At 42.5% G+C, this 12,690-nt stretch overlaps 1 protein-coding gene across 2 annotated transcripts in view; it reads left to right on the top strand.

The window, feature by feature from the left end:
• Positions 1 to 10,940, top strand: part of Atp13a4 (ATPase 13A4) — a 139,721-nt gene extending 128,781 nt beyond the window's left edge. For both annotated transcript variants that reach the window (XM_015499907.2, XM_048804093.1), the window contains exon 30: positions 3,350 to 10,940. In XM_015499907.2, coding sequence (XP_015355393.1) covers positions 3,350 to 3,562 — 213 coding nt within the window. In that variant the 3' untranslated portion in view covers positions 3,563 to 10,940. The remainder of the gene's footprint in view (positions 1 to 3,349) is intronic.
• Positions 10,941 to 12,690: the final 1,750 nt, after the last annotated feature.

Genomic DNA, 12,690 nt, shown 5'->3' with positions numbered 1-12,690 from the left:
TCCTCCTCCTCCTCCTCCTCCTCCTCCTCTTCCTTTTGTATACTGGGGATTGAACTCAGGGCACTTTGCCACTGAGCCTGAGCCACATCCCCATCCCTATTTTGTATTTTATTTAGAGACAGGGTCTCATCAAGTTGCTCACCTCGCTTTTGCTGAAGCTGGCTTTGAACTCACCACCCTCCTTCCTGAGCCCCTGGGATTACAAGTGTGCACCATTGTGCCCAGCCAGACTGATTTTTGGACAGTTTTTGTTTGTTTGTTTGTTTGTTTGTTTGTTTGTTTGTTTTCTGGTGGGCAGGGAAGAGCTGGGAGGGAGTGGGCCACAGGATGGTCAAGTGTCAACATCTCCCCTAATCTGCCAGGAAACCCTTCTCCTGTCAGCATATCTGTAGTGAACAGCTGCTCAGGGTAGTCTACCTGGGTGTGAATTCTGCCTCCCAGACTTTCTTGCTGTCTGACAATTGAGGCAATTTACTCCACTTCTTCGCATCTGTTTCCCCTCTATAAAATGGAGCCAATAATAACACCTTACCTCATAGGGTACTGAAGCCTGAAATGTGAATGGTGAAAAGCACATAGTAGGGGTTTGAAAATATAAGCCATAATATTTACCTTATCTCTTATGCATTACCATTTCTTACTTTGTATCTACCAGTCCTTTAATCATTCCTTTCATCTTTCAATTCTTCTCATGAGTATTTGCTGGTCATGTGCCAATGTCCTCCGGCACTATGCCACACCATCTGCCAGGAGAAAGAGGACTAGTGCTATAATTATCTGCACGTTCATTTCTTCTCTCACCTGCCCTTAGACTATGTTGGCAAGGACTCCTGTTAGTAGCTACTGCATCTAAAACTCTGCTTTATTCCAGTAGGGGCTAAATTAAAGTTTATTCAATTATTAAATGTAAGAAGCTCCCAAATAGAAAGGGTAAAAATTTGATGCTCATGAAAGGTAAAGTTTCTTCTTTGTTTCTCATGTTGAGTGAGAAATACAGATGTGTACCTGAGTGTTTAGTTCCCAGTAGCTGCTAAATTGAAAAACAACATCAAAGGGTAGTAGATCCCAATCCAGGTGCCTCCACTTCATCTCCAGATGCTCAGAGTTGCCTGATTTCCTTGAGGTCAGCAGGTACTCAGGGATAACCAAAACCACTTGAGACTTTGGTGAAGGCAGTTGCAACTGAGAATTATGGATACTAAGTTTTCCTGCCTTGTGTAGGTAAATGGCTCTGGGTATGTGTGTCAGAGATGCTAAGGATTCCTGGGATGAGCTGTACCAACCACATACTGCCTGGCCAGTCTGTAGCACTGATGTTTCAGAGAGGTTTTTTAAAGGGCAGGCATGAAAGATGGCTGGCCTCCTTTTATACATCCTCAGTATTGCTTGGTTTACTGAGGTCTAACTCCAACCCCAATCCTAACCCTTGTTGTAACCCTAATCTTAGAGCAGTGCAGAAAACAAACAGGTTTCAACAGGACCTTACTATGTCCCTTTCCTCCTGCTGAGAAGATGTAAGAGCTAATATGGACAGCATTAGTCACCTCCACTTTTTAAATGAGGTGTGTGTATTTGTGTGTAAATATATAGCACATGGATTACATTGTAGCCAGTCTGAAAAGCTCATGTGGTGAAGTTTATTTATTTATTTATATTATTATTATTACTTTTTGCGGGGGTGGGTACCAGGGGTTGAACTCAGGGGCACTCAACCACTGAGCCTCATCCCCAGCCCTATTTATTTTATTTAGAGACAGGGTCTCACTGAGTTGCCTAGTGCCTCGCTTTTGCTGAGGCTGGCTTTGTTTTTTTTTTTTTTTTTTTTTTTTTTAAGAAACAGTGTCTTATTCAGACTTTCCTTTTTTTTCCTAGCTGTGCATTTAATTTATAATGTAGAGTGACAGGCCAGATAAGCTCTCAGTGCTTCAGTGTCCCTTTCCAGAGCAGCAAGGTGACAGAGGTCATCACACTTTTAGAACTGAGGAAAGCTCCAGGGGAGATGGAGAGCACTAAAGTTTCTCCATCTCTCTCTCTCTGTCTCTCTCTCTGTCTTTCTCGTGTGTGTGTGTGTGTGTGTGTGTGTGTGTGTGTGTGTGGTTTAATTTGAAATCCTGCTAAGTTTTCTTGGAGTTAAATTAGACTTAAAAGCTGCGAGTTGATGCTCATGTTCCTGCCTTATCCCAGCTCTACCGAGAACTATAGTTCTCTTGTTAAATGAGGACAAAACCCTGCTGTGGACAGTAGAATAACAAGTCTTGCTGGCTGAGCCCTGAGGTTTGCACGAAGCAGATGAAGGCTACGTGGGTCTTCCATAGCCTCCAGAAGATCTCTTTTAGAGGAAAGAGATGAGTGCCCATCTATTCTTCATTGGGTAATAAGACTTAAACAGCAAAGATGGGTGAATTTTAGGAAAATCACTGTCTTTGGCAAAGTTCCTTGTAGAATCCCATACAGTTAACTCTTTCAACTTAGCAAAGATACATGGTGGACATAAAAATCATGTCTAATTTTACGGGACAACTTGGGTTCTCATATTTTCTCACTTCTTTCATGGTAACCTCTACGATGCTCAACTTTTGTGACCAAATATGATAAAAGTGGAAAATTAATACACTAACCTATTATGCACTCAACATTATAAGTTATACTGTGGTCTCTGTTCAAGGCTCAGTCTCTCATGAAATAAGATATCATCAGACCACAAGCTTCTAGAGAGGCATGTGTAGACAGGGCCACGGTGCACAGCCATTTGTTAAAGGAGTAGTTAAGAAGGGTGGGGACAGGGCGGGAGCTATACCATGCTTGGCCCTGCATTGTAAGGAGAATTATGTATCCTAAAATCAACATAAGGAGGGGATTATTACTTCTAACCACTGAGACTTGGATAGGGTAATTAATTTGCCCACAGAAATTGTTAGAGCTGGGACCTGAATCCAGATCTGTTCAACTCCAAGACGGAGGCTTGTATTCTAATTTCAACAACCTCTATTCATGACGAGGCATGATATGCCAGGGTGTACCAGAGAAATATAGACAGCACATTGAGTGATTTGAAATTTAATTTAGATGTGAGACTCAAAATAAGTCTATCTTTCAGGCAGGTCACTTTGGGCTTGGTTTCCAGGTTCTAGAAAGTATATGTTCTTTCTTCCCAGAAAAATTACTTAAGTAGTGAAGTTTGAGAAACCAAGATTTATCTCATGAAACCTTTTTACATTTGTTAGGGATCAAGTTCTTTGTTAAGCTGAATCTAAGCAGCAGTAACAACAGTGCCTTATTATGGTCTGTGAAGTGCTTTAGCTCCAGAGGCCCTGACCTCTGATGGTAAACAGAAACTTTTATTTTGCAGGAGGCCATTATTGAAAACCGAGCTCTGTGGATGGCAATCAAAAAATGTGTTGGCTATCAATCAAAAAGTCAGTATCGAATATGGCAGAGGAACTTGGTGAATGATTCCAGCTGGCCCCCGCTAAACCAGATCTCCTACTCTGATATGCCTGGACGTGGCAGGGGGGTGTCCTACAGCAATCCTGTGTTTGAAAGCAATGAGGAACAGCTCTGAAGGGAATGTGATAGCCAAGTGATATCACAGAGAAACAATGACAAAGTGACCTATCTCAGTGATGTTAAAGCAGAGGGACTCTTATAATATCAACTGGAGTTTGGGGGATACCAAAATCAATATCAAATTATGGTGACAAATTAAAGTCTGTCTGAGAAAGTACTTTCTACAGAGAAGAACACCACCCCCTAGAAGAGTACATTCCTCTTGGCTTTTGAAAGTATTGGAGGCACCCGGTGGACCATGGATGGGCCAAGGATTGAAGTTGGTCAAGAGATTGGCAAGCCGAGGAAAACACAGAATCTTTCTTCTTAGGATAAGTCTTTCTTTTTTTCCTTTTTTAAAAAAATGAGTTGAAGGGAAGTCATACTATGTATAGTTATAGAGTCGTAACAAGCTACAGTTCAGTTCTGAACTTTTACTTCATTGATGGAAAAACTAATCTATGGGAATCATCATGGCAGTCTTGACTCTCTGATTTCCTTTCCTGTGCAGTAATTTTCAGGTTTGAAGCTTCTCCCTCTGCTTCTGGGTTTCCCCTACATATTGTTCAGGATAAGTTCAGCCGACGCTCCAATAACAACCCCCACATCTCAGTGCCTTCATATGCTGGAGCTTCTTTCTTACTCCAGGTGACTCTAGGACAGCTGTACTGACAGTGCCGACTGATGACCTGATGGATCCCCCTGGGCTCCATGCTTCTGGTGGCAGGGGAAGGAAGATACTGGAGACCACATGGGGTGCTTCACAGTCTCATCTCAAAGTCTATTCTGCTCTCGTTTCACTAGCCAGGGATTTGGCCACAGAGCTGGAAAGTGTGGTCTCTTGTGTCTGGGGACTCTTCATAGTTCTGTGAGTGTGTGCGTGCGTGTGTGTGTGTGTGTGTGTGTGTGTTTCTGGGGATTGAACCCAGGGCTTCATGCACTCTAAACAAGCACTCTACCATGGAGTTACACCTCCAGCCCTTAGGGGGTCTTCATAGACATGTGGCCTGTGCCCACACAGGTTCCCCTGCTTCCAAGGGCCTCGTGCTTGGTTTAATGCTCTGCTGCTTCTATGGTATAACTTTTTAAACAAAGTTGCCTCATTTTCATTTTTGCACTGGGCCCCACAAATGATGTAGCTCTCTGACTCACATTCTAGGGGAAGCAAGGAAAGTAGCATCTCAAAGAGCCTGAGTATTATACACTGAACTCTTCTTCTCCCAACCCTGTGGAAGTCTCTGTTTTAGGAACTCCTAATCTCATGTGCTCAACTCCAAGAGTTTCCACTTTTCTGCTTCTTATTTTTGAGAAATTTTAGTCTCGTGCATTTTGCAAAATATATATCATCATTATAGAAGTCACCTCATAACCTTTGCATTTTCTAAGTTTAAGCCTTCAGTTTCTAGAAAACAACAAAAAATTCTCTTATTTTATCACTATTACAACTTGTTCATATTGTATTAATTCAGCATAGAAAACACCCAGTTTTCTGTTAAGTCACTAGATGATATTGAATTCTAGGAGAACATTCACATACAGTATTTCAAAGCAAAAGTAAAATTTCATCATGAACATGAAATCCTAAATGGGTGCTTTGAGCAGGACATGAGTGTTCTGGTCCTGGTAGGCTTTGCTATCTATGAACAGCACCTGCCAGTGTCCCTTTCCCCAGCTGAGCTCCTGAGGATAGTTGGTAGCTCTGGGACTGTGACTACAGCTGCTTCTGGGAAAATCAGTGTCTCATAGCCATGAGGGTACCGGTGCTTCTGCTGCTGATTTTAAAGTAGGGTATGAGGAGGTCCATGTCCCAAGGCTGCATAATCATTGTCTCCTTTGGTACAGAAGGAAATGTTTCCATCTGCAAAGACAGCCTCACCACTGATATGGTGGCTCAAAACTCTTTTTTTCTAAAACAGATAGATTTTTTTTCATTTTCCAAAAGTAGACAGTTATAGCAGGGGCATAGAGGTAGCTCACAACCTCGTCATGACTAAGAACAGTGTGCACAGTTAGTACTTTAAAAATCCCTTCACCAAGTGCTTTCCCTCTACTAACTCATTGGAATTGCACAATTCTCCAGTGACTACACAAGGAAGGGCTTATCTTTCCCAGATGAGAAAATGGAGATTTAGGTTGGTAAGAGCAGACCCAGACCTCAAACACAAATCTTCTGAGCAAGTTTTATATTGCTCCCAAATAGTTCCTAATTAGAAAGTTCTAGTAGGGCATGTTTTCAGAGTGATCTCACAGTTAAGCAAAGAATGGATTTCTTATTTGCCAGGTGGAAGGAGGTTACCCTTTGCTAATAACAGGGCCTCTGTTCAAATGAATGCAGGCATCCTGCCAGGCCTGGAACAAAGGTGTGCTAAAAACAAAACAAAACCAAAAAAAAAATGAGTATCTGTTTGTCTTTCTGAGGCTGTGAGTTGCTCTTGCCTTGGTCCTCATGTATTCCAATCTCAGAAACTGTCAATGGCTGGCAGGAAGCAGGGGTAGAGGACTCTTGTCCCCCACTAGCCACCAACCCTAAATCTTTGCCAAAGGGATTCTTCTTAAAGACTGCCTTCTTGGGACCAACTGCATCTTAGAAGCAGTAAGTGATACTGGCTGAGCGGGGAAGGAGCTGGTGAACTGCGAGAGCAGCACTCAGATACTTGATAGATGGTCACGGAAAAGAAGGTGCTTGAGCCGGCAGAACAGGGATGAGGGGCAAAGAGCAGGTGGAAGGACCCACAGCTAATGTGAAGACCCCAGCCCCAGCAGCCAGCTCTGAGGGAAGTGAAAACTGGGGAGCACAAGCTGTGTACCCGGTAATATCGCAGGTATTAGTGGCTGGTCCAAGACCAATTAGAGAAGGGAGTCAAGTATCAGATGGAACTTGATTACCTGCAAAACCCCTTCCCCACTTGGGACACCCACTGTCTGAGTCTTACACCATGATGTGAATCATTTGCTACAACTGTCCACACAGAATATCACATGGATACACTTGGCAGATGGGCTGGTGTGGACATACCAATTTGACAGTTCTGTGCCTTGGATGGGGACTTCTAATGGGGATAAGAACCTAGAAAAGAGGCAGAGTGAGGGCTCCTCACTGCCTAATCAACAGCTCCAGGAATATTTTCGCTGTGTGTATTTTCTTGAAAAGAGGTATGGGAAAATTTTGAGTAAAGGATCCTGGGAGAGGGCCCCAAATGTGAGTATCGAGTTACCTGCCCCAATACACTATCCTGAGCAAGATTCGGAGAAGAAAAGGACATCATCAATGATTCAGATAATCAGAGGGGTCTCTCATGTGTTCATTCCAAGGTATCCAATGCTTGTCTGACGAGAAGCACCCTGGCTTGTGCTCTCCCCACTTCACATGCGAAAATCCGAGAGTGGAAATATGTCTTGTCCTCAGTGTTCTCATGTGCTCACAGAAATGTGCATGTACAGTAGCCGATGTGGTGATGGGAAAGTGATTATTTATTCAGAAACTTGTATTTAGTTTATGCGATAATAAATTATTCTGTACAAAAGAAATAAGTAAATCTACAATCCTATTGTCCTAAAATTTCTCTCTTTCTGTCTCTGTTTCTGCCTCTCTCTCTCTCCAGGGAAGTCTTTCATTCTGGCTAACACAATCTGGATGTTCTCTTCCAGCAATGTGACTCAAAGTCACATCTTCACAAAGTTCCAGGCACTTCCTCACTCCACGCAAGCTGTTATTCCTGCATTATTCACAGGGCTTTACAGTTTGCAGAATGTTTCCATACTTTTTCTCTCATTTAGGCCTCATAGCAATCTTGGAAGGAAAGCCAGGCAAGATCTGCTCTCCCCCTACTTCTAATGAGATTCCAGATTCTCCAAGAGGCTCAGTAATGGCCAAGGACATGCAGCTAGTTGCAGAGGAGCTGAATGCAGACGAGGGTCCTCTATCAGCAAATTCCCTGCTGTGTCATTCTTTAATGTTGTTTTCTTCGAAATGAAAAGTTTGTAGCATTGAAAAACACGCTGGCAGCAAGGCGACTATCCAATGCAATTGCCACCATGAGTATAATTTCCTTCAGAAAGAGATTTTAGTTTCTCATAGAAGTTCTCCTGAACCTGACCGTCAATCTCAGGAAAGGTCACTTCCCACGACTGAGAGTGTAACATCATAAAACCAGTGCCCTGTGAGCCTGCTCCACGTGATCAGATGAAGCTCCCTTTCTGATTGCAGCCTCCTGAAGCAGAAGCCTAAAGCCTGCTGGAAAGGCATTCAGCCCCTGCTTTGCACAGGATGGTATAGATTCGTCTTTTGGCTTTGAACTATGTTCATTTCTGTATGCATAATTAATTTAAAAGCTGCTGCCACATAGCATTCTGTCTGCCCTTTGGTTTCTATTAGATTTGTTAAAAAGACCTTCTAAAGTTGACCAATAAAATATTTTGTTTTGTTTTTTCCAAAATTGAACAAACATACAAATAACAACAACAGAACAAAGCTCGGCTGGAGTTGCTGAGAGGGCCCAGGAGTGAGCCCCCTGACCTTTCCAGACACGCCAGGCCCATTGCTCCCCTGCTTGGCCTGCTCTCTGCCTTTCAGGCTCTGGATCTGCTCCCCTCCTGCCCAGGACTGGGGCTCCTCTTCAGATTTCAGCTCAATTGCCATTTCTTTCTAGTAACCTTCCCTGAGCACTTCATCTAATGTCACCAAGCCTTTAGATTGGTTTGTTTTCTCGTCATGCTTGTGCAGCCATTCAGGTGACTGAGGTTGAAAGGGAACTACTTGTTCAAGATCACATTCTAAGAAAATTGGTGATCTGAGTCTATTGACTTCTAAATCAAGGTTCTTCATAATCCTCATCTCTAGCCAGATGCTGCTGATTCAATTAGCTAATCCACTGAGAAAAAGAATGCAGGACATTGTAGAGTCCTGTGTGCGTTGAATTCAAAGCACTCCAGGAGTCATTTAGACTCTCCCAGCTCTGTTCCCTTGCTGTCTCCTCCCTCCTGGCTCCCTCTCCTGACTGTCAACTCCATGAAAAGTCTGGTGAATCACTGCCTGTGATAAAGGCTGTACACGTGTTGACTATGGAGACTCCATTGAGCCTGAAATCGTGGATAAGGATGGCCATACCACAGAAAGGGCTCACTGTGTGTATTAAGCACTGCATTCGTATTAATATGCAAACCCTGAGTGGTGGCTCTGTGTGACATCAGGGAAGCTATGTGGTTAAATGACGGCCCTGACTTTCGCAATCACAAACAGGTATGAAATGAAGAGTGCAAACTGTCCCTCCTCCACTCAGTTCCTAAGTTGTTGGACTCTTTCTTGGCAATGTCCCTCATGCAGAACCTCCTCTCCTCCAGGCCCTTGATCACCATCTGACTGCTTAAAAAGAGCCTCTTAACTGGTCTCCCTGGCTGAGGTCTCTAGTATCTTTCCTACTCAAGTCTCTACAACTTCTGTTGACCAAATCTGATGATGTCATGTCCATGGTCAGAAACATTTAACAATGTGAATTATCTACCATACAAAGTACACATTATTTAGTAAGGAATTTAGAGCCCTCCCCTGGTCACATCTGGTCTCATTTCAGAATGAAACTTTCCAGTAATCAGTACTCATTTTTTCCAACTCAAAACTTTTGCTCATATGTTCTTTCTATGGGGTGTCAGTAATTCTTACTTGTATTTCCACAATCCAAAGCCTGCCTATTTCTCAACATCCAAATAGGAAGCCACCCGGTCTGTCAAGCCAGGAGGGAGTATCCTTGCATCGGCACACCCAAGTCCTTTGGGTTTTACCTGCCATATTCAACCCTTATATTCTGGTTCTGTAGTGTCTCAACTTCCTCTGCCTCCCACCCAACTTCACTTTGACTAGGAAGTACATTCTTTGAGGCAGGGGATCAAGCCTGGGTCACCTCATTGTCCTGCCTGCACCTAGCACAGAGTCATGCTTAGGGGTTCAGCAAGCAGCTGTGGCATGATGGAATAAAAAATATAATCATTGGGATATTTCCTTGATTTGTTTGTCCTCCTTTGTTGCTGAACATCTGTTTTTCATCCAGTACAAAGAAGCTTAACTCAAACAATAGTATTGTGAATAAAAACAACCAGAAGTACAAAGTATGGTGATTACAATGTTGTGCTTAATAAGTTTGCCTGTCCATTTATCTAGTGAGAGTATGGGAGCATGGTGTGGAATCAGAAGAGAGAGGAATATGCCACAAAGACCATCTCAACATGCACGAGACACATACTTATTTGCATGAGGGTGTGAGTAGTCTCATAGGAAAATGTTCAACTAAGGGAAGAGAGTTGAGGCAAACACACACACACACACACACACACACACACACACACACTTCTTTAAAAACCAGGCACTGGCTATAAGGGAATAGGGACAAAGTTTGAGTGTAACAGGGAATGACATTTATAATTTTTTCTCATTTCACTCTACTTTTTGGGGGGGGTGGACCAGGGATTGAATTTATGGGTACTCAGCCACTGAGTCACACCCCCAGCCCTATTTTGTATTTTTATTGAGTCTCACTGAATTGCTTAGTGCCTCACCATTGCTAAAGCTGGCTTTGAACTTGAGATCCTTTTGCCTCAGCCTCCCGACCCGCTCGGATTACAGGCATGTGCCTCTATATCCGGCTGTTTCACACTACTTTTAGGAACTTTTTCAGGGCCCACAGAAGAGAAAGCTATGATGAAAACAGAGATATATATACGAGAAATGAGAGAGGAGAGAGAATGAGTAGGTAAAGAACACATTGGAACAACTTCAGCTAAGACAAAGACTACTGCCCTAACAGCCAGCACTGAGGCAAATGGATGTTGGTGACAGAGAGGGGGCAGGGAAGACCTCCTCTATGTTCTGTGATCTGTAGGTCAGAGTGTAATAACAGCAGGGTCGAGGGCTACCTGATATCCCTGCCACCTGGAAATGATGTGAATGTGGGAACACAAGTGTAAGACACATATATCTGTGGCTGGTGATATTGCACAGATACATAGGTGACGTAAAGAGTCTGGCTAGATGAGAAAGGAAATGGCTAGTGGAGATGAAGAAGGGCTGAGCATGACACATGACACAAGGTGGCCATGCACATCGTACAGTTCTGAGGTCCCCAGCAACCAATCTCAGGGTTAGGCAAAGCCATAGCGGCCTTAACATGGAAGCTACAGGAATCACCTCACGGTGGTGACCCCGTGGCCCACACAGCTAACACAGCCTGTGGGGAAGGAACATGCCATGAGCGTGGCTCTGCAGGCTATGTTACACATGGGGATTTCTGTGACCATCTCAGTGACTCACGAGGGTCTACAGAGCAGTGAGGCTTCTAGGGTCCTGATTCTGACTACCATCTCAGATTTATGTGGCCAAGGGAATGTAGGTTATAAAGATAGGGGAAAAAAATAACCTTTCCACAGGTTAATGCCAATTTGGTGCAAGTCCACAGAGGAACACTTAGGGCGAGAATCCTCTGAGAAAGCACCTTAGAGCCCCAAGGCCACCCTGTTCCTGGTCTACTGGGGAACTGAACAAAGTACAAGGTTACGTGACTCCTCAGCTGGCTGGACACTCTTTCCTGAAAGCTGAGCCAATTTTCTCTTGACCCACCCCAAGGTTAGCCTGAGAATTGGTTACAGGCTTTACCTAAGGAATTCAACCATGGCATATGGCCAATTGGAGATGGGTTTGATGTGGGGATAATTTTGTAGGTTTGAATCCTCCCTTGATGGATCCCAGAATCTAATTTGGTTTAGCTACCAAAAGCCATAGTTGAGAAAGTTCAGATCTTTGTATTTTCCCACATCTCACCCTAGCACTGTGGTCAGAGAACTTCACAGGTGTCCTGGGGAATATGGGTGGCTCAGGGCAGCAGGAATTGAAAGGCACTGCCCCTGTGCAAGGGCAGAACTATTCCATGGCATAGGGGCAGCCATGCCAGCTGAAGTCCTCCAGGACCCATGTCTCACTGCATTCCCGGGACTTTCTCTGAAGAGTCTCTTTGGGGAAGTGGTATGTGACAATTATGAGTACAAGCCTAGGAGTGGGACAGGTCTGACTTCTAACTCAGACTTTTCTGATGTGTAAGTGGCTATTCACATGGGAATACTATTTATTCCCTCATTTATAACTGCAAAAATCAAAGAATTAAATGTGGCACACAATCTCTTTTTTTTTTTCATCTTTCAAGTTATATGGAGATTTCTTAAGTCTTGGATTTGCACATAGTATAGCTGTTTCATATGTTGTGTAAATGAGTAAAAAGAGTAAATAAAAGAATAAATAAATAAGGAATGAATGGATTGATAAACACACCAATAATTTTCAGAAATTGAATACATACAATTCTACTTTAATGAAAACATAATTATCCAAATTTTATTAGTTTTTTTAAACTTATTTTAAAGGAAACATCAAAGTTGAATATATAATGGGGTACTGTGTAATGTTTGGTACATGAATACATTGTATAATATTCAGATCAGGTTACATCCTTAACTCCAAACCTTTACACCATTTCTTAGTAGTGAACACGTTCAAATTCTTCTAGCTTTTTGAAGTAAGCAGTACATTATTGTTATCTGTAGTGGATTTCTTTCCACGTTTTCATGTTGTCTTCAATTTTTTTCATATTTATGTTTTATTAATGTTTATAATTTGCATTGTAAATATCTTTCATCTATTTGGTTAAATTTATTCCTTAGTGTTTTTTATAGTATGATGAGATTGATTTCTTGGTTTCTATTTCTATAATTAGTGATTGATATATAGCAATGCTACTGAATTTTGTATGTTGCCTTTATACTTAGCAACTTTGCTGAACTCGTTTATCAGTTCTAATAGGTTTTTTTTTAAAATCTTTGGTGGAGTTTTTGGGTTTTTCTATATAAAATATCTTGTCAGCTGCAGCCAGTAACAATTTGACTTCTTTTTAATTTGAATGCCCTTTATTTATTTCTGTTAGCTAATTACTCTGGCTATGACTTTCAGCACTATGTTGAATAAAGTGGTGAAAGTGGTCATTCTTGTCTTGTTCCAGATTTTATAAAACTTTCCACTTTTCCCCTTTCAGTATGATGTTAGCTGTTGGCTTATTATTAGTGGCCATTGTAATGTTGAGGTACATTTCTTATATGCCCCGTTCAGCA

This window comes from Marmota marmota, unplaced genomic scaffold (genome assembly GCF_001458135.2).
Source record: "Marmota marmota marmota unplaced genomic scaffold, marMar, whole genome shotgun sequence".
NCBI lineage: Eukaryota > Metazoa > Chordata > Mammalia > Rodentia > Sciuridae > Marmota > Marmota marmota.
This window is presented reverse-complemented; position numbering and strand designations above follow the sequence as displayed.